At 61.2% G+C, this 27,421-nt stretch overlaps 1 protein-coding gene and 1 pseudogene across 2 annotated transcripts; both read left to right on the top strand.

The window, feature by feature from the left end:
- The first annotated feature begins 390 nt into the window (after positions 1 to 390).
- Positions 391 to 22,421, top strand: IP6K3 (inositol hexakisphosphate kinase 3). Of its 2 annotated transcripts, none has more exons than XM_036356667.1 (6): positions 391 to 577; positions 11,619 to 11,938; positions 16,418 to 16,628; positions 17,541 to 17,716; positions 18,626 to 18,801; positions 20,980 to 22,421. In XM_036356667.1, the coding sequence occupies exons 2-6, from the start codon at positions 11,743 to 11,745 to the stop codon at positions 21,445 to 21,447; spliced, it is 1,227 nt and encodes a 408-aa protein (XP_036212560.1). In that variant the 5' UTR covers positions 391 to 577; positions 11,619 to 11,742; the 3' UTR covers positions 21,448 to 22,421. The 2 variants fall into 2 exon arrangements, with proteins under 2 accessions (XP_036212560.1, XP_036212561.1); XM_036356668.1 differs by having other exon boundaries at positions 391 to 676.
- Positions 5,151 to 6,357, top strand: LOC118679660 (annotated as a pseudogene).
- Positions 22,422 to 27,421: the final 5,000 nt, after the last annotated feature.

The raw sequence follows: 27,421 nt of genomic DNA, 5'->3' as shown, positions 1-27,421 counted from the left end.
AAATAGGTGAGGGGTCCCCCTCAGCCCACCACCCCCTCCCCCACCGCCACCCAAGACTGCAGCCCCCTGGCAGCAGGCACTGCCCCAGGCTCCTGGGCCAGCCTGTCTCCAAGCTGATTGGCTGCCTGTCCTGCTGCACCACTTCCCTTCTCCCTGGCTGACCTGGGGGAAACGGCAGTGAGTGGGGGGACGAGGGTGGGGCAGGGAGACGGGAAAGGAGAATGTGACCCCCACCCTAGCCTGCCTCACCAACTAGGGAATCAAAAGATAACCAGGGGCCTTGGCAACTGGCCCTTGGCTGCCAGGGCCTGACATCAACGGCCCACTCCTCCTCTGCCTCCTCCCCCCCCTCCCTGCCCAGAGCAGCAAGTACCAGCTGGCAGCAGGCATGCCACGCCTGCCAGCCCAGGGTCAGGTGGCCTCCCCACCCCGGCCACCACAGCCTGGCCCTCTGCACAGACCTCTCCACAGTGCCACCGTGACGGTGCCTCCTCCACCCCGGCCGGGAAGGCCTGTGCCCCGCCGCCCTCAGCAAGCGCTGGACCCTCCCTCCACGCTCTCCCGGCAGGAGGCCCTGGTGAGTGCGGCCCTGGGGGAGGCATGGGCATGGCTTGCTGCCCCCTGATGGTGCCAGCGGTCTGAGGGGTGCGCCTCGCCTCCATCCAGGGCTGATTAAGTAAGGATCTGCCCCGTGGAGGTGGCAGCGTGTCTGTGTGTCTGTCTGTGTAGGTGTGGGGGAAAGTTCCAGCAGTTCGGCAACATAGAAATTCTGTCATTTGCTTTTCTCCCACCTTGGTCTCCTCCCCTAGACTAATTCCAACCTCTGCTTCTTGCGGCCCCTGCAGGAAGGCAGGGTGTGGGGGTGCTGGGCTGAGTGGGGGTGCTGGGCTGAGCGGAGGGGGGGGGCGGGTAGGGCGGTGCTGGACTGAGCAGGGGCACAGGGGGGGTGCTGGGCTGAGGGGGGTGCTGGGATGAGCAGGGGGGGTGCTGGGCTGAAGGGGGTACTAGGCTGAGTGGGGGTGCTGGGCTGAGCGGAGGGGGGGGCGGGTAGGACGGTGCTGGACTGAGCAGGGGCGTGGGGGTGGGTGCTGGGCTGAGGGGGGTGCTGGCTGAGCAGGGGGGTGCTGGGCTGAGGGGGGCATGCTGGGCTGAGGGGGGGTGCTGGCTGAGCGGGGGGGCATGCTGGGCTGAGGGGGGTGCTGGCTGAGCAGGGGGGGTGCTGGCTGAGCAGGGGGGCATGCTGGGCTGAGGGGGGTGCTGGCTGAGCGGGGGCGACAGAGGAAGCTGTAGGGGCAGGGGCAGGGGTTGGAGCCAATGATTCACACTTCACACTGGGTTTAACCCTTAGCAGAGGCAGCTGTCCCAGGAAAAGTGGGCACCATCCCTGGGCCCAGGAATGTCCTGTCCCAGCATGTCCTGTCCCGGCAGCCTCACCCTTCCACTGGGTGGGATCAGGGCTGGGATGACATCAGTGCCGTGGGCGTGGCCTGGGGACTGAGCGGGCGCCCCATGGAGCGGGGGCAGGTCGGCCATGGGCACCCCGCCTGGGCAGTGGCAGAGCCTTTGGGGTCCCTCTGCGTGGGCTCGTCTGTGCTCTGCAGGGAACCTGGCCTGACCTGAGTGTCCTTGGTCCTCAGGATCTGGGGCCCTGGAAACACCCATGCCAGGCCCCTTCCCCAGGGACCGGACGCCAGGGGCCAGGGCCAGTGGCTACAGCATTTAGAGCCCTGGTTTATTGTTAACTGTTTTACTGTGAGGAACTTTAAGCCTGCGGGGGGCTATAATGAGCACTTGCACATCCCACACCTGGCGTTAATGCATAGTTGGAGTTTTGCCGTACTTGTTTCACCAGCCAAGCTCAGGCCGAGTGTGTGAAATAGTTTATAGAAGTCCCGGCGCCCCACCCAGTAGGTCATTCCGCCACAGGTTAGCGACCCCGTGCTCCGCCGGAGCCGCCAGCCACCGGGACCTAGAAACGCCTGCAGGGCCTTTGGCCCCTGGGCCTCCCAGTGCCCTCCCAGCAGCAGCTCCCCCTGCTCTCTCCAGCTCCGAGCAGGGCCCGCGAATAACTCCTCCCAGGAAGAAACCCGCGTGCCTCTTGTTGACCAGCAGCACGGGGACAGCAGTGGCACAGGGCTCCCCAGGGCAGCGGCTGGAGGGGCGGGCGGGGCGGGGCAGGAGGGCAGGGAGGGGCCACACCAGCGCCAAGCTGCAGCCCTCACCTTATGCTGGTTGCTCTTCCTCCTCCCCCTGTGGGGCCCGCCTGCCCCCGGGGACCTGTTGAGTGGAGGTGCTGACGACCATGGCCCAGCACCCTCACCCATTTCCTCCTCCCCCGCAAGCCCTTCCTTGGTTTTGGGGTCCCTCCCCCATGAATTGAGCCAGCACCCCACTTCCCAGAATGTGTCTCATCCAGGGCAGGAAGCTTCCGAAGCCAGACAGCCTGTAGAAAAAGCGGGGGCAGTGCCCCAGCGGGCGGCTCCGGGGAGCGTCCTGTGCCCCCAAAGATGGCAGGTCTGACTCCCCGTCAGGGCACATGCCCAGGTTGCAGGGCACGTACAGGAGGAATTGATAGATGTTTTTCTCTCACGTCAATGTTTCTCTCCTCTCTCTCTTCCTCTCTCCAAAATCCATGAAAACATACCCTTGGGTGAGCACTGAAAACAAAAATAAACACCTTTTAAGAAGAAAGAAAAGGCAGGGGGTGGCAAGCAGGAAACCTGAGGTGATCAGTCTTGACAACTTCTTGCTAAAACAGGTGCCCGGGCTGCCTGAGGACGGGCCCGCTGAGCCAGGCGGGTTAGGAATGTGCCGGTCGCCAGGCCAGGCCGGGCGGTGGTTGTGGCTGAGGTTTTGGCCGGCTCCCTCTGGAGGCCGTGGCGGCGGCTGCCCTCTGCTGGTGAAAGGCTCGCTCGCTCCGTTCTCCCCAATGGGCTCCCCCTTCAGTCGGCCAGTTCAGCTCTGAGGGACCGCGACCGCACACTCACACACTCATCGACACACGCGCGCCGCGACCGCACACTCACACACTCATCGACACACGCGCGCCGCGACCGCACTCACACACTCATCGACACACGTGCGCCGCGACCGCACACTCACACACTCATCGACACACGCGCGCCGCACACTTGCTGCACCCCGTTGTGCTTTGACCTCGAACAGCAGTTTCTCTGGTGGCCATAGTGCCATGCTCCCCCCGGGCCAGGCCGTCTACCCGGCTCCTAAGTCTCTTCCACGGGTGGCGGCTGGTCAGACCCTGAGATCCTGAGAGAAGGGGGAGGTGGGGCGGGTGTCCGGGCCGGGGAGCGTGAGGTCTGGGTTTGGCGGCGTCCAGGGTCTGGGTGTGGCTTCCAGGGGGTGTGCTGGGTCACTGGCCTGGCCCAGGGTGCCCGGGGCTGTCTGAGGTGGGGATATGTTGGGGGGCGGAGAAGCCCCCCACCCGGCTGAGGTGGCTCGGCGGCTGAGCCAGCTGGGCCCCGGGCGCCGTGACAGCGTGCAGAACACTGCGGCTGCGGGGACGTTTGTCAGCGCTGAGGCTCCTAGACCAGCAGTCGCCGTATTGAAGTCACATTCGTTCCTCGAGCTGGAGGAACAGAGGGAGATTTTAAATGTTAAGAGAAAAGGAGAGGAAAACCTTCTCTCAAAGGGTAGAATCAGCCTGGACATGAGTAGCTGCCGCTGGGGAATATGAAGGCCGGCTCTGCGGTAGAGCCGCGTCTCGGCCACGCTGGGCGGCGACGTGCGAGGTCCCCCAGCGTCCGGTGCTGACCCCGCCGGCCGGGGCCCCAGGCGAGGATGCACGGCCCACCGCCCCGAGTCATTTTCAGAATGGATTTTAACACGTGACTTTTCCTCCAGAAAATCACCTTGTGCTTTCCCACCGGTGGCCCCTCCCCCGCAGGGGAAGCAGCACAGCCCTGCCCGGCACCACCCGAGCGGCTCTCCACTCTCCACGGCTCCCGGGCCCCCTCCTCCCTCACCGACGGCAGGTGCTCCCTGGCATCTCCAGGCGCTGATGGTGCCTGTGGGGCCCCTCCTCCCGGCAGTGAGCGCACGGACAGGCACCTCTGATCGCAGGGCAGGTGCCCTCCGTCCCCTCGTGATGCCCAGCAGTGTGGGGCCACGAACCTGGGCCAGGCCACGCAGCATCCTGCCTCTTCTCCCCGAGCAGCCGCCCTCCTCCCTCCGGGTCCCTGCACACATATTCCCCAAAACAGCCCCTCCTCAAGCCCCCCCCCCCCAGGCCAGGCCAACACCCCTCCCCCTGACCCCTCCCACCACCGCCACCTCAGCAACAGCAGCACCCTCCTCACCTTTCCAACTAGGGCCCTTTCAGCATAATTTTTCCCCACGAGTCCCCCGCGATACTCATACACATTTAGTATCTGCTGATTAAGAAAATGGATGATGATAAAACTCCTAGGAATGCGATAATGCCTTTAAATGACTCTGTATCTCGGTAATCACCAAAGCGCTGGCACACACTTGAGAAATGATGGTGCTCCGTGCGTGTGGAGTCTGCAGAGGATGCGGGTGCTGCTGCGGCTCTGGGCAAGGTCTCCACAGGCCCGCGGGCGCCCTCACCCGGGCACTGATAGCCCACCTGCCCGCTGCCCCGGCTGTGGCACCCGCACGCCCAGCGGTCAGGCTCCTGGAAGGCTCCCGTGTCTGATGTCGGCCGCGGAGGCACACCGCCTGGAGGGGCCTCGGACAGTTCGCTGGCCTGAGCGCCTGCTTGGGTCCCAGGACCCAGAGATGCCCGAGGGGCAGGCCAGGCAGGAGCCTGAGGAAGTCCGGGCCGTGCTCAGGAGCTCAGGACGCTGGGAAAGCCTCACTCCTCCAGCGGGAAGGGTGAGAAGCAGGCGGCGACTGGAAAGCCAGGGTGCACAGGCGATGCTCAGCGGGGGCGGCGAGGGTAGAGCGGTCTTTGTGCCGTGAAACACCTGCGTGTCTGACCGAGTGAGGCCGCTTCCGGCTGAGGGCCTGTCCTGCGCATCTGGCGGTGGCCGGCCACAGGCGAGCCGTGCTGCCTAGCAGCCTCCCCAAGCCTCCGTGGCCTGATGCGACAGCGTCTGTTTCTCTGTCGTGCTGCGCATGCAACACCTGCCTCCCACGCCCACGGCCAGGGAACTGCTCCCAACGCTCCCAGCGGGAGTGCCCGGTCACTGCCCCCCCCCATGAGGTCAGCAGGAGCCAGTCATGTGGCCACACTAACCTTCAGAGAGAGAGGAGGGCTCTTCCCCATCTTGCAAGATGGCGGGTGAAAAGAAGACTAAGAAGCCCGATACTAAGGAGAAGAAACCTGAAGCCAAGAAGAAGGCCGATGCCGGCGGAAGGTTAAGGCCCCCGAGAAGGGGAAGCCCCACTGCAGCCGAAACCCCGTCCCGTCAGAGGAATCGGCAGGTCCTCCCGGTCGGCTATGTGTTCGCGAAAGCCATGTACAAGAGGAAGCCTTCGGCCCCTAAGTCCAGGACTGAAAAGAAAAAGCAGGAAGTTCCTGCTACTGTCACAAACCAGTTGGCGGCGACAAGAATGGTGGCGCCCGAGTGGTTAAACTCACAAAAGGCCTACATATCATCCTCCTGAACATGTGCCTCGAAAGCTGCTGAGCCACGGCAAGAAACCCTCCAGCCAGCATGTGCGGACTGCGGGCCAGCACCCCTCCGGGGCCCACTCTGATCTCCTCACCGGCGCCACAGAGGCAAGAGGGTGGTGTTCCTGAAGCAGCTGGGCAGGGCTTGCCACTTGTGCCTGGACCTCTGTCCCTCAATCGAGCTCCTCTTCGTAGGACACACCAGAAATCTGTCATCGCCACCTCCACCAAAATTGAATCAGTGGTGTGAAAACATCTCACTGACGCTTACTTCAAGAAGAAGCTGCGCACGCCCAGACACCGGGAGGGTGAGACCTTCGACACAGAGAAAGAGAAATAGGAGATTACAGCTCAGCGCAAGGTTGACCAGAAAGCTGTGGACTCACAAATTCTGCCAAAAATCAAAGCTGTTCCTCAGCTCCAGGGCTACCCCCGCGCTCTGTTCACTCTCACCAATGGGCTTAATCCTCACAAACTGGGGTTCTGGATTTCTTATAAGAACCCGATTAAATAACTGATATGTTTTAAAAAAGAGAGAGAGAGAGAGAGAGGAGGTACAATCACCCGTGTTCCCCGCGGAGCGCCAGGACAGCGGTGAGCAGCCCGACGGTGACGGCGGTCAGCGACTTGTCTCCGGAGCTGACAGGCCGATGCGAACAGCCCACGACCACGTCAGTCCAAGTCTAAACCCTGACCAGTGTGATGTGTGGCTCTGCCTGCCCTCTTCCCTGAAATGCGAGTGGCGAGTCTGAAGCAGATACAGACACCTTCTGTAGCCCTGGCCAGCGTGGCTCAGTGGTTGGAGCGTTGGCTTGCACACCTACGGCTCTTGGGTTCGATTCTTGGTCAAGGGCGTGTACCTGGGTTGCAGGTTCGATCCCCGGCCCCAGTCAGGATGCATGTGGGAGGCAACCGATCGATAATGTCTCTCACATCAATGTTTCTCTCCCTCCCGCCCCTCACTCCTTCCCACTCTCTCTCTGAAAACCAAGGGTGAGAAACAGGCGGCGACTGCTCTGGGACGAAGCCAGGGAAGGCCTCCATTCTCATTCCTCCTCGGAGTCCCAGGAGCTAATTCACCCCACAGACCTCTCTCGGCCGGGCCTCTGGGCCCGGATCTGAGAAAAAAATATCCTCAGGTGAGGATTTAAACAAAAACCTGTAATGTTCAATGATCTTGAGTTCAGTGTGTGGGTCAGGGTTAGGTGCAGGCAGGCACCCAGGAAAGGAAGTGCCAGCCGACACTCACCAGCTCAGCGTGATGGGTGCATCCCTGCTGTTGTCACTTGTCCCCACTCTGGCAGCCAAGCACAACCGCAGGCCATGCAGCCCGCGACCTCCTTTCAGACCAGGGTGGGCCTTGCGACCCAGCGCGGGCTGGCTGTCACTCAGGCCCAGGCCCTTCCACAGCAGCTCAAGGGCGGCCAGAGAAATGGGCCCTGACCCTCCTGGAGTGAGGCCCAGTATGTCCTTCAGATGACCCAGTGACAGGGCAGGAGGACACCGACCGGGGCCACCGGTCCACTCCTCCGGGGAGCGGGGGCTTTAAGCTGAGCTGGCCAGCTGCTGGCACCTCGCCTCCTCCCTCTCTTCCTCCTTTGTCCTAACGCCCTCTTGTCCCTCCCCAAGGAACTCTAGGGAGGACGCTGGGTGCCAGCCTGGGCTGGGGGAGGAGGCGTAGGAGGGAGGGGGGGGGGCAGACATTTGTCTCCCTCCAAGAACTAAAGGGAGCCTGGGGTGTTCGGTCCACGTCAGAGGGCGCTTGTGAGTTCTGCGTCAGAGGGCGTGAGGTCCGTCTCAGGGAGAGCCTCGCCTGCCCTCCCAGCACCAGGCTCAGTCAGCTGAGAGTCCCGCACGCAGTGACAAGCGCGTGGTGGGGACACAGGGATGAGGCCTCCATGGAGCGCCATGACCAGGCCGCGGCGGTGGGAGGGAACCCAGTGCGTCCAGGGCCTCGGCCAGCTGGCGGGACCCCGGGGCAGACCTGGGCTCCTGCTCCTCGCCTGGTGCTGTCAGGACTCAGACCCGGGCCCAGAGGCTGAGCTCAGGCCAAGGCCACGCCAATGACAAGTGCCCGCGCGGCAGAAGGAAGGCCCGGCCGAGAGAGGTCTGCAGGTGAATTAGCTCCTGGGACTCCGAGGAGGAATGAGAAAGGAGGCCTTCCCTGGCTTCGCCCCAGAGCAGAGGCTGCACCCCAGACAGATGGGAAACCTCAGCTTGGGAATCCAAGGTCAGCTTCATGCCACGGGGAGGCCACGGGGAGGCCAGGGGAGGCCACGGGGAGGCCACGGGGAGGCCACGGGCACCTCCCTGGGCATCAGAGCCCACCTGCCAGCCCAGCAGGTGCTCCGTGCTGCTGCCACGCCCTCTGCCCTCCCGCCACCCCTGCTTACCAACCTGTTAGCCGCAGACCACAGCTCGGAGTCTGAGGAGACGTCACCTAGATACACGCTAAGAGCACCCTTGAGAGAAAGAGCCTCAGTTTCCCCCGCTGTCCAGTCCAGCTTTCTGAAAAGTACAGGGTGACTGCCCAGCAGACAACCACTGCTCCGTTCCTGACTCTCAAAGTAGATACACAGTAGCCTCAGCCGCCCCGCGGCATCGGGGGGAGCAGGCTCTGGGCTAATGTTCAAATCCACGCTAGCTGGTGCACACGGGCAAGTTACTTAACCTCTCTGTGCCTCATCTTCCTCGTCTGTGAAATGGGCTGACGACACTGCGTCCCGCGGGGTTGTGAGGCTTTAACCGCTCATCTACGTAAAGCACCTGCAACATGCCCGGCCCACACAGGGGCTGCGTTTCCGCCAGCATCACATCCTTCCCACGCTCACTGTGAGCTGCCGTCCGGGGCTTAGAGCCCCTCGGGCCTGCCCAGCGCGGGAGGGGGACGCGGGGGGCTGCTGGGGCGCCGCCGGGGAGTGTCAGGGAGCTGGGCTGCTCAGCTGGCAGCCTGGTTAGTGCGGGGCCCGGCCCAGGAGACAGTGTGAGGGACAGGGCCCAGGTCCCTCCCAGGAGCGGCTCTAAGTGAACCTTACAACCTGCTGTCCCTCTGGTGACAGAGGGCCTCTGCCTCCTCTCCCCAGGGACAGGCCAACCTGGCCAGGGGGTGTCGGGCCACCTCGGTTTTTCTCTTCCTGCGTCTGACCTCCGCCAAAGTCGCAAGCAGGACTGGGTTTGCCAAGCAACTGTGGCATCAACTCAGACTTGGGCCGATTTCTTTTTTTAAAAAAAATACGTTTTTATTGATTTTAAAGAGAGAGGAAGGAGAGAGAGAAACATCAATGAGAGAGAGAGCGAGAAACATGGATTGGCTGCCTCCTGCAGGCCCCCTCCTGGGGAATCGAGCCTACAACCCGGGCATGTGCCCCGACTGGGGATCACACCGGTGACCGCTCAGGGCCTGGGCCGATCTCCGCTTTCCCCTGTACCTCGATGCCTCTCGCCAACGTCTTTTCTCCGGTCCCAGCACAGGCTCCCAGGTGGGCTCACCTCTGCGGTCTGAGAGGAGAGCTGGAGAAGGCTTGGGCTGTGGTCTCAGGCACAGCCGCCCCCCCGCCCCTCGCCACCAGGCCTGGCCTCCTCACCCCAAGGCCTCCCAGCAGCCCTGCCTGCCCAGCCAGGCTCCAGCCACCCAGGCAGCTCTGAAGCCTCACTCTGCACCCGGAAGCAAATGCACAAACCAGGCAGAACACGCCTGCCGCTTCCTGAGGGGTGAGCACTGTGCCTCAGAGCAGTAGCTGATGGGGGGAGGCCCCCAGGGAAGGATGAGCGGGCTGGGGATTTCAGGGCCTCCTGGGGCTCTCTGGGCCAGGGTCCCGCACACAGCGATCAGTACAGCTGTGCTAGGAGCCAGCCGGCCACGCCCCGTCTGGACTGAAGGTCGTTTGGAGGGTCCATCATGCCCAGCGCTGCCCAGCCTGGTCACATCCTCAGCGGGGAGCCCAGCAGAGGGGAGTATTAATAACTCGGCCGTGACAGGCACCGCTGTGAGAAGTCCTCGCAGACTCGAGGAGTGTGAGCCTCCGGGAAGTGTCTCCTTGGCCCCCTCCTGAGACAAGGTCCGGACGCCTGTAGGAGCTGCATCTGCAGCCAAGTCCCAGCATCTGCCTGAGGCCAGCAAGCCCACCCTTCGGGAGGAAAGGGGAGCAGCAGGTGGCGGAGGACCAGGCCCAGAGACAGGGAGCCCGCTTTACTTCCCCTCTGCTCCTGGACCCTGCTGGACCCCAGGCCAGGCAGCTCGGGCCTCGCTTTCCTCATTTGCAAAGTGGTGGTGAGAAAGCCTGCCTTCCCCCAGGCAATAATGCCAGAAATGCTCATGATTAATCACCTTTATTGAGCACTTAGCTCTGGGCCCTGGGCTCACCTGTTATCTCAGTTCTGTCCCTAACTCCATGAGGCAGGCACCATGATGATCCCATTCCACAGATGGGGACACTGAGGCCAAGAGAGGTTCAAGAGGCCCAAGGTCACAGCAGTTATGTTGTGGAGCCATGGAAATCCATGGTGCACGGCTATACCTGCGGAGATGAAGCCTTGCTACGCCCCAGGCCCCGGGGATGCTAAGTCCCCAACAGCAGGGACCTGCTCTCTTCCTGGGCCTGGGGTCGTGTTCCCCCAGGGAGGCGGGCAGCATGACAGAGAAGTTAAAACAGTCTCTGCACTCTGGAAGCCTACAGTCCTGGGAACTTTGATTTTTTTAAAATGTTTGAATATTTAAATGCAAAAGATACAAAAATGTATTTACTAATAGAGAAGTCTCCCTCTCAGCCTGTTCCCCGGGGGCAATCACTGTTACTAGTTTCTTGTAACCAATTATTCCAGGAGTAATCAATGCCTGTTTACAGTCTTGTTCACTCCCGGTAGCCGGGGGCAGGGGGACTCTGTGCCCTCCCGGTGGGTGGGGGCAGGGGGCTCTGTGTCCCTCCCGGGGGCTGGGGGCTGGGGGGCTCTGTGTCCCTCCCGGGGGCTGGGGGCTGGGGGCTCTGTGTCCCTCCTGGTGGGTGGGGGCAGGGGCTCTGTGTCCCTCCCGGGGGCTGGGGGCTGGGGGCTCTGTGTCCCTCCTGGTGGCTGGGGGCAGGGGCTCTGTGTCCCTCCCGGGGGCTGGGGGCAGGGGCTCTGTGTCCCTCCTAGTGGCTGGGGGCAGGGGCTCTGTGTCCCTCCCGGGGGCTGGGGGCAGGGGCTCTGTGTCCCTCCTGGTGGCTGGGGGCAGGGGCTCTGTGTCCCTCCCGGTGGCTGGGGGCAGGGGCTCTGTGTCCCTCCCGGGGGCTGGGGGCAGGGGCTCTGTGTCCCTCCTGGTGGCTGGGGGCAGGGGCTCTGTGTCCCTCCCGGTGGCTGGGGGCAGGGGCTCTGTGTCCCTCCTGGTGGCTGGGGGCAGGGGCTCTGTGTCCCTCCCGGGGGCTGGGGGCTGGGGGCTCTGTGTCCCTCCTGGTGGCTGGGGGCAGGGGCTCTGTGTCCCTCCCGGGGGCTGGGGGCTGGGGGCTCTGTGTCCCTCCCGGGGCTGGGGGCTGGGGGCTCTGTGTCCCTCCCGGGGGCTGGGGGCTGGGGGGCTCTGTGTCCCTCCCGGTGGCTGGGGGCTGGGGGCTCTGTGTCCCTCCTGGTGGCTGGGGGCAGGGGCTCTGTGTCCCTCCTGGTGGCTGGGGGCAGGGGCTCTGTGTCCCTCCCGGGGGCTGGGGGCAGGGGCTCTGTGTCCCTCCCGGTGGCTGGGGGCTGGGGCTCTGTGTCCCTCCCGGGGGCTGGGGGCTGGGGGCTCTGTGTCCCTCCTGGTGGCTGGGGGCAGGGGCTCTGTGTCCCTCCCGGGGGCTGGGGGCAGGGGCTCTGTGTCCCTCCCGGGGGCTGGGGGCTGGGGGCTCTGTGTCCCTCCTGGTGGCTGGGGGCAGGGGCTCTGTGTCCCTCCCGGGGGCTGGGGGCAGGGGCTCTGTGTCCCTCCCGGGGGCTGGGGGCTGGGGGCTCTGTGTCCCTCCCGGGGCTGGGGGCTGGGGGCTCTATGTCACTCACATCACTTCCTCCCTCCTCTGCTTTGCAGGGGCCCGCCGAGCCCACAGCTGGGAAGAACGCTGTGCTATGACAGCGGCCAAGGCCCAAGAGCAAGGTGAGGACCTCTGACCGCCCGGCCTTCTGTCCTGGAGCTTCGACTGCTACCTCAGAACATGGTTGTGCAGGACAGTGCGGACCCCGGGGACGCCGGGCTGGTGCTCCTGGAGCCCTTCCTGCACCAGGTGGGGGGGCACCTGAGTGTGATGAAGTATGACGAGGACACCGTGTGCAAGCCCCTGGTCTCCCGGGAGCAGAGGTTCTACGAGTCCCTGCCCCTGGCCATGAAGCGGTTCACCCCGCAGTACAGAGGTGAGTGTCCGCGCAGACGCGCTGGGGCCGCCGCACTGGGCCGGGCCGGTCTGGTGTGTGTGGCGGTTGCCATGGAGACATGCCCGTCTCCCGCAGCCAGTTCGCTGCCCTAGTTTCTCTGAACTCTTCACGTCCGGGGCTGGAGTATAATAGCACTTGGAGTCCTTCCAAATTAGCTCAAGCACCGGCTTCGAGGAATTAGAACCGAGTGAAGTGGGCGCGTGGCTGGGCTGGGAGCACGTGGCTGGGAAACAGGGCTGGCAGGGACCTCCTGCCCTGGGCCTACGACAGGACATGGCAGAGCGGAGACACCACGGGTTTAGGAAGCCTCGTCCAGGGCAAAGCAGGGCGTGGGCTGCCTTCCAGCAGGGCCTGGGAAGTCGGGCACGGAGCGGTATGTCTTCTGATCCGAGCACCAGGGGGCTCTGGCGGAGAAGGCTGGTGGGGGGCTGCCCACTTCGGGCCCAGGCAGGACCTCCCGCAGAGCCTGGCTGTGGTCCACGCCCAGCCTTCTGTACATGAGGTTCCCGGGCCCAGCATGCCTGCCAGCCCCAGGCCCGAGGGCTCAGCGAAAAGGCCTCCTTTAGAGGGTCCAGCTGTGACGGCGAGCGCTGCCCTCCTTGTCCAGGTGTCGTAGTGCATCGCAGTGACTGAGAGCCTGGGGCAGGCCTGTCTACATCGGCACCCCAGTGCGGCTGATCTCAGACTGCACCCGAGTCACTAGGAGAGAGAGAGAGAGAGAGAGAGAGAGAGAGAGAGAGAGAGAGAGAGAGAGAGAGAGAGAGAACATGCAGGTTCCCCGGGGCCCACCCCAGAGCTGGGAATCAGAATCCCGGGACTAGGGCCCAGGGATCTGTACTCAGCATGCTCCCATTTGGGACCCACTGGTTGGGGGCCGAGGCCTGAGCCCTGGGCACTGCTTCAGTCCCACCTGCCGGGGCCTCCTGAGTGTCTGAGACCAGACAAATGCATCAGACACTAGACGGGCACACAGCTAGGGTACAGCCTGGGCAGGGCCTTCTGGGGCTCTGTGGTCACTGCCCATCTTGTCAGAGCACCACTGGAATGAATGTCTGTCCTTTTGAGACTGAACTCAACCCAGAAAGGGGTGGCAGGGCCTTGCATGGGTAGCCTCCTGCCAGTGGCATTTCACGCTCTGAGCACAGGCCCCGGCTAAGCAGGAGAGTGGGCGAGGCTGCCACCCCTTCCCGTCCCCATGTGCCCCTTCCTCCAGGTGGGACTGCACCACCCTTGGGCACTGGTCTATTGTGCACCCCCACTCCTGCCCTGACTGCCCCCTCGGGCAGGGCCCATCCCAGATCCAGCCGCCTTGGGGCTCTGCTAGGTGATAGATTAGTCTGATCAAGGCTCAGAGCTACGCACATCACCAGCCACGCGGTCACTTCTGTCCCGCCTTGGGCTTCCCTCAGGAGATGGTGTTCCCAAACATCTGCTTCAGGGAACCACAGACACCCCCCAGGTGAGACCACGCAGCCCCGCGGAGGGGCGGGGGAGGGGGAGGCAGAGCCCTGGTCTAGGCGACACTCAGTCTGAGGTTCCAATGACGCAGACACGCTGACCCCCTCACGAGTACAACTCGGGGCCCACCTAAGGAAACGCATGTCTACAGACACTGGCGTGGGCCCCACAGGGACCCTCACCCTCAGGGCAGGGAGCTGAGGTGGGGAGAGGGAAAGGGACCCTCAGGCTCTCGGCTGGGCAGGCGTCATCTCACAGGGTTAGGGTCCCACCAGCTCGGCCTTGGTGGCCCCTCAGTGCCCAACACAACTCCCTGTGCGTAGTTGGCGGGTCCAGACCAATCCTCACAGCAGCCCTCTGCGGTGGGGGCTGGTAGCCCCATTTCACGGTGAGGAAACTGAGGCAGAGAGGTCACCTGACTTGCCTCGGGCACACAGCCAGTGGTGGGCAGAGCCAGGATCCAAAGCCTCAAGGTCTGACTCCCAAGTGTGGCTCTGCTCCTCCAGCTACTCTTAGAGATGGACTCCCCAGATGCCAGTGCCCAGGCCGCCCAGCCCAGTGAGGAAGGGATGGGACGTGCCCAGGGCCACTGAGCTAGCGGCCTGCGGTGCCACTCCAGTGCCCACAGGCTGCCACGGGGTCTCCCTTTTTCTCTCCAATCGGAGGAGCCCCGGAGTGAAGGGCTGTTTCTGAAGTGGCCACTGCGCCTAGGGGCACACCCCTTCCTGTCACCGCCCTCACTGAGATGGCCTCAGGGCTGCTGGGCAGGGTCCTCGCTCCCAAGCGCAGCCTCCCCGAGCCAGGCGCTCACCCTGGGCTTTTGCTGGCTCCCGGGCGTGACAGCGTCCTGGGCTGCCTCCCTCTGCCTCCCAGCCTGCCTGCCGGCTCCGGGTGAGTGAGGACGCGCTCCCAGGTCTAGCTGGCCAGTGGGTGAGCCTGGTTCATGTTACAAACAGTGAGCTGCAGATAAAGGCTCTCATGAGCTTAAAAATAAATACGGGACAGAATATTCAAGGCTGAGGCAGCTGCCCAGCTAAACCTAAACTGCTGAGACAGTGGCATGGCGATCGGGGCAGTGGGCACTTGTCCACCCAGCTGGCCCGGCAGCAGGTCGTGCTGCTCGGGGAGGCTGGTGAGCAGGCAGCCAGGGCTCTCCAGGCAGGGGCAGTGTTCTGGGAGCCCCTGGGCCTCTGAGGCCTCGTCCCCATAGACACACAGGGCAAGCGGGAGGCCAGGCCAGGGCCCACACGGCTGTTGACGAAAAGAACAACCCAAGTCTCTAGCAGCCTGGATTCCACCGACACCCGGCTCCCGTCATGGAGGCAGCTGGAGACTGTTCGCAGGGCCGATCTGCGCTGGGCCCCAGGCCTCGGGAGGAAGGGCACCTCCCAGGAAAGCCTCAGCCCCCTGGGACAGCTGTCCCCCTCCACAGCCAGGTCGGGTGCGGCTCCTCGGGGCGCCAGGCCTCTCTCGGCCCCCGTGACCACAGTCAGCCTGCGCAGAGCTGGTAACAGATGACGGCCCCCACGGCCACGCAGGGTGTGGCAGTCACTGCGGGGGGCCATGGGGTTGCAGTCCTTGCCTGCGGCCGCCGCCTGCTCTGCGGGCTTGGTCTAGGGTGCGCGCCGTCTCCAGGTGAGCTGAACTGTGGGGTTCAGTACAGTATTACCCTTAGGGTCACTGTGGCTTTACAGGCCACGGGTCCGGGGTGAGCGAGGAGAGCAGAGTATCTTAGGAGCTGGAGGAAACAGCGTCACTCTCGGGCTGCAGAAAGAGGGCACCGGGAATCTGAGGGGACAGGACCCCCAGGATCCCGCTGGCTGGGAGAACAGCTGCTGAGTTAGGGAGAGGGCCGAGTGTCCACTCAACCAGCCTCGGAGGGTGGGTGGGGTGCAGGCAGGAGCTCAGCCTCCTTCAGAGGGGTCCCACAGACATTACCACGAACGCTGACAAGGTGACCCTGTGGCCGGGCAGGAAAGAAATATCCGGAAGCCCAGGCAGCCCAGCCTCAGTCAGGGACCAGCAGAGAGTGACAGGCCCCTGCGAAGGGGTTGACGTGAGGAGCACGTTTTAAAGGAACCGTTAGCACGAGGGCTCAGGAACCACGGGGACACTGGAAAGCTGTCACCCCCAGGCCCACGGGCCAAGTGCGGGGCCCAGCACTGAGACCTGGCTCTCCCAAAACCACGCGTGGCGGTTTCCTGCGTGGAGGGCCGCTCCCTCTTCGCCAGCACCCGCTGGCCGCCAGCCCAGGCACGAGGCCGGGACTCTGCCATGAGAGTGAGAAACCCAAAGGGGCCGCGAGCTGTGACCGTCCGGCCGCGCTGATCACCTGTGGCCGCCGGCGGAGGAGCCCAGTCAGCACGCGCTCGCTGGGTTTCCTCGCCCGCCACCCCCAGGGAGAAGGGGGAGGTCCAGCCTTGGCTACACCGCCAGTGGCCGGGAAAGACAGGGAGGCCCTGTAAGCGGGGGCATCTCTCAGGCCCAGAGCACCACACCCCTCCCACAGTCTTCCTGGGCCGGGCGTCTAAGCAGAGGAACGCTGTCCAGGCCAGAGAAGGGGAGGGTGGATGAGTACAAGCCCTGCAGGCTGTCTGATACCAACAAGGGAGAGAAAGGACGATGGAGGAGGCAAAGACCAGGGGCAGGGAGGAATGGCTCACTCCCCTCCCCGCCATCTGGCAGGGGCCCCTCTTGGCAGACCAGCTCTGACGCCCCAAGGTTGGGCCCAGCTGGGCAGCTGTGGTGTGACTGGGAAGGGGTGGCTGTCACAGGGGGCCTGTGCCAAGGTGAGCCCGTGGCTATGTCCGAGGGCTCTGGCGCTGGGCTCATCCTGGAGCAGGTCGGCTTCAGGCTAACCCAGGCCCGTGCCCATGCTCTTCCGTGAGAAAGGAGCCGGGGGAAGGGAAGGGTGACCACCGCCATGAAACTACTCAGCAGGATGCCGCCCGACCCGTGCAATTCCCTCTGGTTTCCCCACCCCTCCCGTGTGCTCTGCAGGCACCATCACGGTTCACCTACAGAAAGACAGCCTGGGCCACCTCAGCCTGGTCGCCACCCCACTGCGGGAGGACCAGGAGTCCTTCCAGGTCTCGGCGGGGCCGGCGGTGGCGATATGGCAGAAGCTCCAGCAGACCACTGGCGGCAGCGGCAGTGCGGGGCCCCTCGCCCAGTGGCAGCACGCCCGGCTGGCACACGCGCTCCCGGAGAGGTGAGGCCACTTGGCGGTGACAGAGCTGGGAGCTCGTCCCCAGCGGGGAGCAGCATTCCCACCCCTCACCCCCAACCCCCGACCCCCCCGTGCCAAGACCCAGGGCGCCCGCGAGGCCAGGCGGAGAATGAGAGCCCCAGTGAGGCTCTGTCTAGAACTGTGACAGGAAGGGGCACCTCTTCTCCACGCCTCTCGAGGCAGCCCCAGGCAGAGCCGCATTCAGCACCTGTTTGTTTCATTAAATTCCTGTTTCACTGAGACCGTGAAGCGTCTCTGGGCAGCTGTGCAGAGCAGAAACCCCGGGAGACCGATGTGGAGGAAGGGCGGCCAGCCTCGGAAACCTCCTTTCCTTAGCAGATGCGGAGACAGAGTCCAGGCGCCTCGGCACTAGGGCCCTGGGGAGTCGCCAAAACCTGGAAATGCGGCTGACCTTTTCCAGATGAGAAGGATCCCTGGGGGGTTAACGTTTGTGGGAAAACAGAAGAGCTCATTCAGGGAAAGCGCCCTTCCCCAGGAGCACAGCAGAGCTAATTACGCTCGGGCTCAGCATCAGGAAGCCAGGCGCAGAGGGCAGGAGAGGGGCCCAGGACCCACATCCCCCCCCGGCCCCCCCGTGGCACTTCCAGGGCTCAAGGGGACAGCCTAAGCCCACCCCCTGCTCCTGCGGCTGCTGCCCCGCAGTGCCCGCCTCCGTGGCCATCAGAGGCGGAAGCGTGCCTTTGCGCCTGCTCCGAGGGGAGGCTGCTTGCCGGGGGGGTTGGGCAGAAGGGCATCCGAGGCCCGCGGTGTCCTGGAGAGGAGCCAGGGGCCCTCGGGGTCGGAGTCCAGCCCAGGAGGGCCCCGCAGTCACAGGGGAGGGCCCCTCTCCATCCTCGGGCCGGCCCTGACTGTCCTGTGCTCCCTCCGCTGCAGCCCGGTCACTGCCCTCCTGAGGTCCGAGTTCCACCTCAGCACCCACGTCGCCTTCCTGGTGGAAGATGCTAACGGGAACCAGGCCACGCGGGGGAGCTTGAACCCGTGGGGTCTGCACTGCCACCAGGCCCACCTGACCCGCCTCTGCACCGAGTACCCACAGAACAAGCAGCATCATATCCTTGCCAGCCCCCTGCCACGGGGTGCCCAGGGCAGGAAGGTGCACCTATGAAAGAGGGAGCGGGGCGGGGGGCGGGGGGGGGGGAGGGAGGCAGGAGCCCTCAAAACTGCGACCTAGAAAAAAAACAGTTCTTTCCAAAAACAAATCAGAGATGATGTGAGAGCCAGACTGGGAGTTCAGCAGAGCCTGGTGCCCTGGTGGCCACCGCTGTGTCTGCCCCAGCGCTGGGGGCGGGGCTCTGTGGGCAGGGGGGAATGGCGACTGCCACGCTGAGTGGGGATGGCGGGCCTCAGAGGGCTGGGTGGGTCCCCTGCACCGCACCCTCCTCCTACCCCAAATTCTCCCCACGAGCTGATGGGGAGGGAGGGAGGGAGGCTCCCCCTGAGGGAAGGCCACGGTGGACCTTAGGGGAGGCATCCCCTCACCTCAGGCTGCCCTGTCTGTCCTCCGTGAGCAAACTTGGGCTCAAAGCGCCCCGTCCCCAGGGCTCCTCCCCGCACTCGGGCGCTGGTGTCACCGGATTCGCTAAGACACATCTGCAGCCCTAACCCCTGAGAATCTCGGCAGGATGATGCCTCCACTGAGTTAATATTCCTGCAACTCCTCTCCCCACAGGACGGCCCATTCGGTGATTGGGGTTTTAGCCTATGATTTCCTGCCATAAACTAAATTGGGCAAGGCCTGCCAGGGTTAGGGCCTGCGTTTAAACTCCAACCTCAGAGCGAAAAGGGAGAAGCGCGCCAGCTCACTAGCCCCCGAGAGTGGGCTTGTGAACGCAGCCCGCGAAGCGACCTGCGTCTCTCCCTAGTGCGCCCAGCTGCCCAGAGAGAAAGCCCCTCCCCAGGTGCCGCCTGCCTCCGTGGGCGGCCTCGGCCTCGGGACCTTCCTTAACTAGCGTGACCAGGGTTCCTGCTGCTGGAAAATGTCGTGTCCCAGTACAAGCGCCCCTGCGTGCTGGACCTGAAAATGGGGACCCGGCAGCATGGGGACGACGCGTCCGCCGAGAAGAAGGCCCGCCACATGACCAAGTGCGCGCAGAGCACCTCCGCCTGCCTGGGCGTGCGCATCTGCGGCATGCAGGTGGGTGGCCCCGCGTTCCAGGAGGGCACGATGCCGCCCGCCCAGGCACCAGGCTTTGGGGGAGCATCAGAGGCGCCCCTCTTCCCCCGGGAAACACATCCTGTCTGACACGCTGGGTCTTTTAAAGAGCGCCTCTCAGGACAGTGGTGCCAACAGTCTTGGGCAGCTGAGGCCACAGTGGCCACGCGGTCCTGCCCGCGTGGAGAGCAGAGCTTTGAGGACCGTGTGTGCACAGAGGCTGGGAAGACGGGAGGAAGAGTTGCCTGTCGATTCCACGTTCTCTGAACGATAAAGCTGATTCCTCCTTCCCGTAAGGCAGTCTGTCTCCAAGTTGTGTTTTTGTTTTTTTTAATATATTTTTATTGATTTCAGAGAGGAAGGGAGAGAGAAACATTAATGATGAGAGAGAATCATTGATCAGCTGCCTCCTGCACGCCCCACACTGGTGACTGAGCCCACAACCTGGGCATGTGCCCTGATGAACTGTGACCTGGTTCAGAGGTCGATGCTCAACCACTGGGCCACGCCAATGGGCATTTCTCTGAAGTTGTTTTTTTTTTAAAATATAATTTACTGATTTTTTTTCCCAGAGAAGAAGGGAGAGGGATAGACAGTTAGAAACATCGATGAGAGAGAAACATTGATCAGCTGCCTCCTACACACTCCCTACTGGGGATGTGCCCGCAACCAAGGTACATGCCCTTGACAGGAATCAACCCCGGGACCCTTCAGTCGCAGGCCGACGCTCTATCCACTGAGCCAAACCGGTCAGGGCTCTCTGAGAGGTTTTTTTGGACGTTCTCTCTTCTTACGCCACTTTTTCTGCTTCTTGCTACTTGTTCTGGTTAACAAAACGGAAGGTTACAACCTAAGCCCGGGCGAAGGAATGGCTACCTTTTATTGCCCTAGCCCCCGCGCTTTATTTGTGCTGCTCCGGTGTGGCTCATGCAGAGGCCGCAGACAGGAGGAAATAAACGTTCTCCATCGGTTTGCGCTCACAATCTATCCACTCAAAGCACAAGCAGACAGGCGGTGACGGGAACGCCGCAGGGCTCCTTAGTTGAAACCGCCGCGCATGAAGCGGAAGCCGAGTCTGTAAACTGGCCGCACACCAGGCTCGGAACACAGCCCTCGGGAGCAGCAGTGGGCGGAGCTGGGGTGGAAACGGAATCTCTCTGGACCCTCTGAGACGGATTTGATGTGTTTGGAAGGTGGTGCCCGGCATGTATTGCTGATGGCTGATTTAGCAGCCGGTCCCCAACCCTCCAAAGGCAACACCAAGTCTATCCTATCTTTCTGACATTTTCAACACTGGCTTTCTATAAACATATCATGTAATCTGAAGCCAGGACAGGCCTGAGACACTGTGTTGGCCCTTCCCAGATGTGCCAAGCTGCCAAGCCATCCTCTGGCCAGGCCCGCTACTGGCCTCGGGTCAGCCTCTGCTGCTGCCTGTGCCGTCTGAATGACGTGGGGCCGCTGCCACTGTCCCCCATCAGTGCCTCTTCCCTGCTCCCATCTGGTGGCCCAGACATGACAGGGGGCGGGAGAGAAGCTGGTGCCAGGGTGCGGAGCCACAGCCCCAGAGCTGCTGGGCTCCTCCCTCTGATACCCAGGCTCCCCTCAGCTGCACAGACGCCCCCAAACTCCATCTACCCCTGATCTGGCCCATCTCTTATCTTCAAAATATTCGCCCCTCTCTACCCGAGAGCCATTATAGTTTCCTTAGGATCCCCAGAGAAAGGACTTCATAAACTTCGTGGGGAAATGTAATCTCGTTGGCTTTCCAAGGCCATTGGCTGTGACTTCAGCTTCCTACTAAAGCTTCCTCGCTTGGGTTTGCTAATGTCTGAGGAGGGCCCGAAGCCAGGGTTTAAGTCATGGTTTGGGGTTGACATTGGACATTTGCACGAAAGGAGATCCAGCCCTTTTCCTCATGGGTGGGGGTTGCCTCTGAGGATGAAGGGTCTCTGGCCCTGGTCCCGCTAGAGCTTGTGCGGGAAGCAGCGCAGATGTAAAGCTGAAGGGCGCGGAGGAAGCTCCCGTTCTGTGCAAATCAGCGTCCTTGCCCTGCCCCCCGGGGCTGTTTATGTCATGTCAGCTTGTGGCGCTGAGCTGGGCAGGTGCAAGTGTTTGTTTGTAATTTTCGCATTTTCTCTTTCTTTTTCTTGACATAAGGTTTATCAAACTGATAAGAAGCACTTTCTCTGCAAAGACAAGTACTACGGAAGGAAGCTCTCCGTGGACGGGTTCAGACAGGCCCTCTATCAGTTCCTGCACGACGGGACCCGCCTCCGGACAGAGCTGCTGGGGCCCATCCAGCGCCAGCTGCAAGCCCTCCTCTCGGTCATCAGGGGCCAGAGCTCCTACCGCTTCTACTCCAGCTCCCTCCTGGTCATCTACGACGGGCAGGAGCCGCCGGAAAGAGCCCCGGACAGCCCGCACCCGCAGGAGGCTCCGCAGCCCTCGCCCGGCAGCTGCCCCGGAGGCCTCCCCAAAGTGGACATCCGGATGATCGACTTCGCTCACACGACATACAAGGGCTCCTGGAGTGAGCGCAGCACCTATGACGGACCGGACCCGGGCTACATTTTCGGCCTGGAGAACCTCATCCAGATCCTGCGGGACATCCAGGAGGGACAGTGAGACGGGGTGCCCCCCCCCCCCCCCGTTCTGGAGCATAGTATCCAGAGACCTATTGGTAGCGAGGATAGTCTAGACACGCCTTAGATGTCTCTGTAATAACATAGCTACGTTCAGGAGCCATCACTCCCACGGCAGGCCGAGTGAAGAGCCGCTGAAGAAGGCAGCTCCGGAGAGAACTCACACGCCTGGCGTCTGTGCTGACGCTGGTCACCCAGACCGGATGGTCCGGGTGAGATGGCGCATGAGGTAGAGGCGGCATCACAGCGAGACTCTGCAGTGTCTGCATGGAACATGCTTTCTTGTCACGCTGCAGTCCTGGCCAGCTGTGAGGCAAGTCCTCATTGAAGAGGGGGCTCCCGGTCATGGGTCTGCTTCATGGGCGGCCTGTGCCAAGGGCAGGGCGGAGGTGAGGAATGCCTCCTACCTTCCTCAGAGGCACTGCAGGGGGGGAGGGGGGCAGGATGAGTGGGACAGATCTGCCATCTCGCCAGCTGCAAGCCCAGGTTCTGCATGGACAGAACCATCCCAGCAGCGCCAGCAAACCAACACCCGGTGCTCCGTGTCTGCCTGTGGAGGGAAGGTCTCTTCCTGGACTTCCGAGTACCTACTGGGAGCAGCCATTCTGCCAGAACCTGACGGTGAAGTGCAGCTGCCAGGGAGGTGGGGTGTGCAGGCGGAGGAGCCTCGGATGTTAAGCTACTCGCTCAGCTTTCTGTTTATTTATTTGGGGGGGGGGGGAGGTCAGAAGTGAGGAGCCTGGAGGACCGAGGAAACCAGGCGCAATGTTTACAAGACCGGTGGGGGGACGAGTATGAATGCGGAACAAAGAGCAGCCGGCTCTAATTAATTCCTCTTCGCAGTGTGCAAGCTATTACAATGCCCTGGAGTTGAGCACGGAGATGCGTCACCCAATTAGGGAAATAAATTTGTTAATAAAATTGCTGAGGTCATCAGTGATTATCTGGTGTGCCTTATTACCCTTCCTGTTTATTTATTCTGATCATCACACTGTATGCTGGCTCCAATTTATGTGTGACTAGAGTATTCAGCAAGAACAGTTCACCGATTTCCAGCAATCCCTCGGGCCCCGGTGGGAAATGGTAATAAAAGATTTGCATGCATCTACAAGGCTTTCCTGTGAACCTTATACAATGCAAAACTAAGTAATTTCTGGATTCTCGTGGCTAATTACCATCAACTTTCCAAAACCCATACTATTAGAAGGAAAGAGTAGCCTGGCTAACAAAAAACTTTTGTTCAATTTTGTGGTACATTATATGAATTTCAAAGCAAGTTAACTTCCCTGCTTATGTTTGGCTGAGGTAACGACACAATGAACTTGCATGCTCTGTGCCCTGGCGGCAGCGCTCAGTCACAGCCTGCTGGGTGGCAAAGGGAGGCAGCGGAAACCAAGTATTTGCTAATTTCAAAGGGGAGCCCTGAACGCTGCTTTTCCTGAGCCACTTCGCTACTTGAGAACCTGGTCCCATATCAACCAACTCCAGAGCTTCCTGGCGTAGCTTCCGATCCCACCATTGGCAGCCTGGGTGTGTGGGACTCGCCCGACGATGAGGACACACGGTGGGAAGGCTTAGCTGGAATCTAGGTCTTTCTGGGCTGGCCAGCCCGTCACTAGCTGAGCTGCAACCACGCTCCGGAGCTGGCTCCTCATCCTGCCCACACGATGCCCCCTCGCGTGGCTACTCCTTTACCCCACACTGCCCTTCACGTCTGGCCTTCCTCCTCTGTAACTCACTAGAGGCCCAGCCCGAGTTCCCACCTCCTCCTGAAAGGCCCTTAACAAAAGTGAAGTTTGTTGCAAGGGACAAAGCTGGCTATAGGACTCAGAGGGGTCACCACGGTCTGGAAATCTGGGTAAGCTTTGCAGATTCAACAACGCAGCTGAACGAGCCCACCCAATTATTGCAAATCTGGCCTGAGGGAGAAGAAGAGACAGTTATGGGAAAAAGAGATGGGCGTGTGTATGTATTCGACCTGCAATCTGAGTTTACTTACAGATGACAAAGCCCAGATAAGCAGCCGTCGGCCAGGGTCCTTGTACTGAGCATCAGCTGCTCCCTGCTGTCCTGCTCAGCACTGGGGAGGAGCCAGTCTGGGGAGCTTATATTCTCGTTGAGGAAGCAAGAATCACACACATAACTGACAACAAACTGCACAGACAGTGCCCGCGGGACAGGGTGGATCTGTGTGGTGCAGAGGAGCACCCTGAAGTTAAAGCTGAAGACGTCTGCTGAGAGCAGTTTTCACAGAAACGGTGGGAGGAGGCGAGACTTCATCTGGACCCTGAAGGTGGGCGGGGAGGGGTTGGGGAGTGGAGTGAGGAAAAGTCCGGCATGTTCGTGAGTCTGTGGACAGACCAACCCATTCAGAACGGGGTTTTGTGACTGGGAGTAGTAGAAATGAAGAGTAGAAAAACAGAGTGAGCCTGATGGTGGAGGCACTTAAAAATCTGGCCAAGTAGCTCATTCGTGAGTTCTGTGACCTGTCCTTCCTCCCTTCCTTCCATCTATCCATCCAGGAAATATTTTCTGAGTGCCTGGCGCATACAGCATAATGCTAGGGCCTGTGTAGGAAACAAGGAAGCGTGAGGATCAAGACGGCACCCTTACACACCTTAAGCCTTAGCGAGAGTAAAGACCCTCATAGGAAAACACCACAGGTGCTCCCTAGGGTGGGGCTCAGCTGTGCGGGCGCTACCAGGAGAGCAGAGGCAGGGAGAGCTCGCAGCCACAGGGGGTGATCATGAGGGGGTGTTTGAGCTGTGCCTTGAAAGGGAGGCAAGTGTGAAAGGTGAAAAAGGGCAGGTGTTCCAGGAATGGATTTCCAAGCACGGGAATGGGGACTCCAGCATTCCGTTCAGGGATGTGGTCTGTGTTGGCCACGGAGGTTGATGGACAGGGGCACCAAGAGAGAGTAAGATGGAAATGGAGAAACCCCAGAACATGAGGACAGAAAAGACCTCAGAACCTCCCCCCCTACAGCTCCCCCTCGCCTGGAGCACCTAAGAGCCTCCACACCAGGAGGCTCCCAGACTGGGGAGCTCTCTTCTTGTGTGAACTGAAGAACACACAGGTATTAGGGTAGACTAGCTTTATAACAAACCATCTCCAAATAGCAGTAGCTTAGCATTACAATCCAATGTAGTTGTCAGAGCACCTCTGAACCACACAGTCATCCCGGCACGCAGGCTCCTTCCATCCTGTGACAGCACCATCCTCACCCACAGGCCTAAACGTTAGCCAGCATGGAGAACATTCCATGGGCAAGAACCGGTCGTGCGGCCTTTCCCGGATGCCAAGAAGCTGAGATGTAGCTTAACTGTGTGCCTACAGAGAGGAAGTGGGTTTGATGAGAATCCAGCCTCTGCCGTGACCTCTTTCTCCATAACCCGCATGTTAAGTGATACCGGACTTAAGGGAGAAACGGAGACATAAAGAGCCAGAGGGCACGTGGGGGACCGCGGGGGCCTGGCAGCACCAGAGCTGCAGTGCTGACCAGACCCTTCCCCTTGCATGTCCTCATGGCCAGTGTGCCCTGAGTCTGGTAGATTTACTAGCATCTCCCCGACCGGCTTCCTTATCCGCCCCACGGGAACTCTCATCCTCAGACAGGTGATGTGGACAGCAACCTGCTCCCGACCGCCTCACGGCAGCACAGGCCGCCTGGGAGGGTCACCCAGCCCCACCTCCGTGCCCTGGAGCCCCCTGTGCGACTGAAGAGGGAGCGAAAGAACAGGATGTTAATGCAGCTTCTCCATCCTGCACTGCTGTCAGGAAGCCCTGGGCCTCCGGCAGCCCATCACTCTTGCCAGCCGCATGGAGCCTTTGAGCCCAGGTTGGAAAGGGCAGGAGGCGGCCTCATAAAACACTCAGCAGCAGCCCTTCAACATGATCTAAACTCTGACTGGATTTAAATCTGCATCCTCGGGGGCCAAACACATAAAACACAAGATGAGGGAAAGATCTAAAATGAAGGCCTGGGTGCCAAGAATTAGAGGGGAGGGAGGGAGGGAGGGAGAAGCAGCTCTGGGCAATGCCAAGCTGAGCGCCCCAGGCAGGCTGTCTGCAGCCGCCGGCCGGCCGGGCCTTCTCATCACCATTGCTCAGAACGGCTCCCTTCCCACTCAGCTGCCCTGAAAAAGGACAGGAAGTTTGACAGCTTATCAGAGAACAAAACCCAGAAGCCGGCTCCTGTTTGCCCTTGGCCTTGCTCCCGTGGCCTCTAAAAATGAGAAGCTTATAGGAGCAGGGGTGAGGGTGGGAACAAGTGGGTGAGGAGACCTGGCTTTCTATTCTCATGTTCTCTCCCAATTCTCTGAGTGAGGCGCTGTGAGCGAAGGGGCCCGAAGGGGTGGCCTCTCTGGGCACATGGACCAGAGAGCAGAGTGAAGGGAGGGAGGCAGATCCAGGGGCAGATGACGATGTGTCAACAGGGCCGGGGCTCTGGAGATGACAGGGTGCACGTCAGGAGGCCCCGAGGCCATCCAGCACTCCTCAAACCCCTGTGCATCCTAAAAAGAGCTCTCCTCCACCGAGGGCCGCAGCCACCTTTAAGGGGATGGTGCAGATGCAGGTCCCAGCCCACATTTTATGGTAACATATGTGGGTGTAGCAGCCAATCATCTCCTCCAGGTGAATAAGCTGAAAGAAGAAAATCAGGCAATCAGGCCTTACAATACAGCTAAGTATTTAATTCCTTTTAAATCTTTGCATTACTAACACCAGCACCACAAAACGACATTTTTACTTTCAAGTGATTTACGAGTACATGTGCAATTCAGCATCTCAATTACTGGGGCCATCATAACGGGAAAACTGAAGCCGGCTCTCTCCCTCCCTCTCCTCCCGACGCTGACGGTGCCTTGTTTCTATAAGAGGGGTCACAGCCCCAGAGAGCCCGGTCCCCCTCCCAGGGCCTCCACAGGTGAGCCCCGGTGGGATTTTCAAGGAGCCAGGAGGGGGCTGCATTCTGTGCTCAGTGGGGAATGAGTGACAGCTGGCACAAGGGTGTTAAAAGGGTCATCAACTCCCTGGGGGCTGGGACTGGCCAAGCCACATCCTAGGCCAGTGCCTATTAATGTGCCCAGAATGGCACTGGGTGACCCACAAGCCAGTGAGCCCAGACTCGGCTCCAACCACCCACGGAGACATGGGGGTATGGGGGTTGGAGACCACATAAAGCAAACCCAGAGGGGACCCTCCAGCCCCTCAGGAAACTCCAACTCGCACAGAAACTCATCACACACGCAGTCCACAACCGTAACGCTTCAAGGAGGCCGAAGAGGGCAACGGCGTGGACTCTGGAGCCAGCCAGCTGGGGCTCAAGCCCAGGATCTGCCATTTGCCGGCTGGCAACCTTGGCAAGTCCATATCCTCTCTGGGCCTCAGTTTCCATCTCTGTAAAATGGAGGCAGTTGTGGTACTTAACTCAGAGCCACGGGAGGACTGAGTGAGCCAGTATGTGTAAGGCAGGTGGCACAGTGCCTGGCACGCAGCGAATAGCTGTGCTAACTCATCACTGAAGTCCCGTTTCCAGATGAAGAACTGAAGCGCAGAGCAGGTAAACAACCCGCCCGATAGAACAACAAACCGGCTGCCCCTCGCCTGGAAGCCGCTCTTGCCCCTCGGGGAGTCAGGTCTCTCACACTCAAGCCCCTCCACCACCCAGACCCCTCTCCCAACACTCTGCCTTGATCTCTCCCTGACACTGATCACTTCTGAAATTATCTTGCTCAGTTAGTGAATGACTTCATACCTATAAAGCACCATTACCATGGTGAGTGTATGCTTGCTGGCTGTCTCCCCCAGAATAGGGCTCTTGTCAGTCTCGCCAACCACAGTGCAGGGAGGTCTCATGGGTGTGTGACCTGTGAAGGGCCCCAAATGTGGTTTAATGCTCTCTATTACTGTCCCGAAATTCTCAGTCATTTTTTAACAAGGAGCTTCACATTTTC

This window comes from Myotis myotis, unplaced genomic scaffold (assembly GCF_014108235.1).
Source record: "Myotis myotis isolate mMyoMyo1 unplaced genomic scaffold, mMyoMyo1.p scaffold_m19_p_26, whole genome shotgun sequence".
Lineage (NCBI taxonomy): Eukaryota > Metazoa > Chordata > Mammalia > Chiroptera > Vespertilionidae > Myotis > Myotis myotis.
Note: the sequence above shows the minus strand (reverse complement) of the source record. Positions and strands in the feature narration are given on the sequence as shown.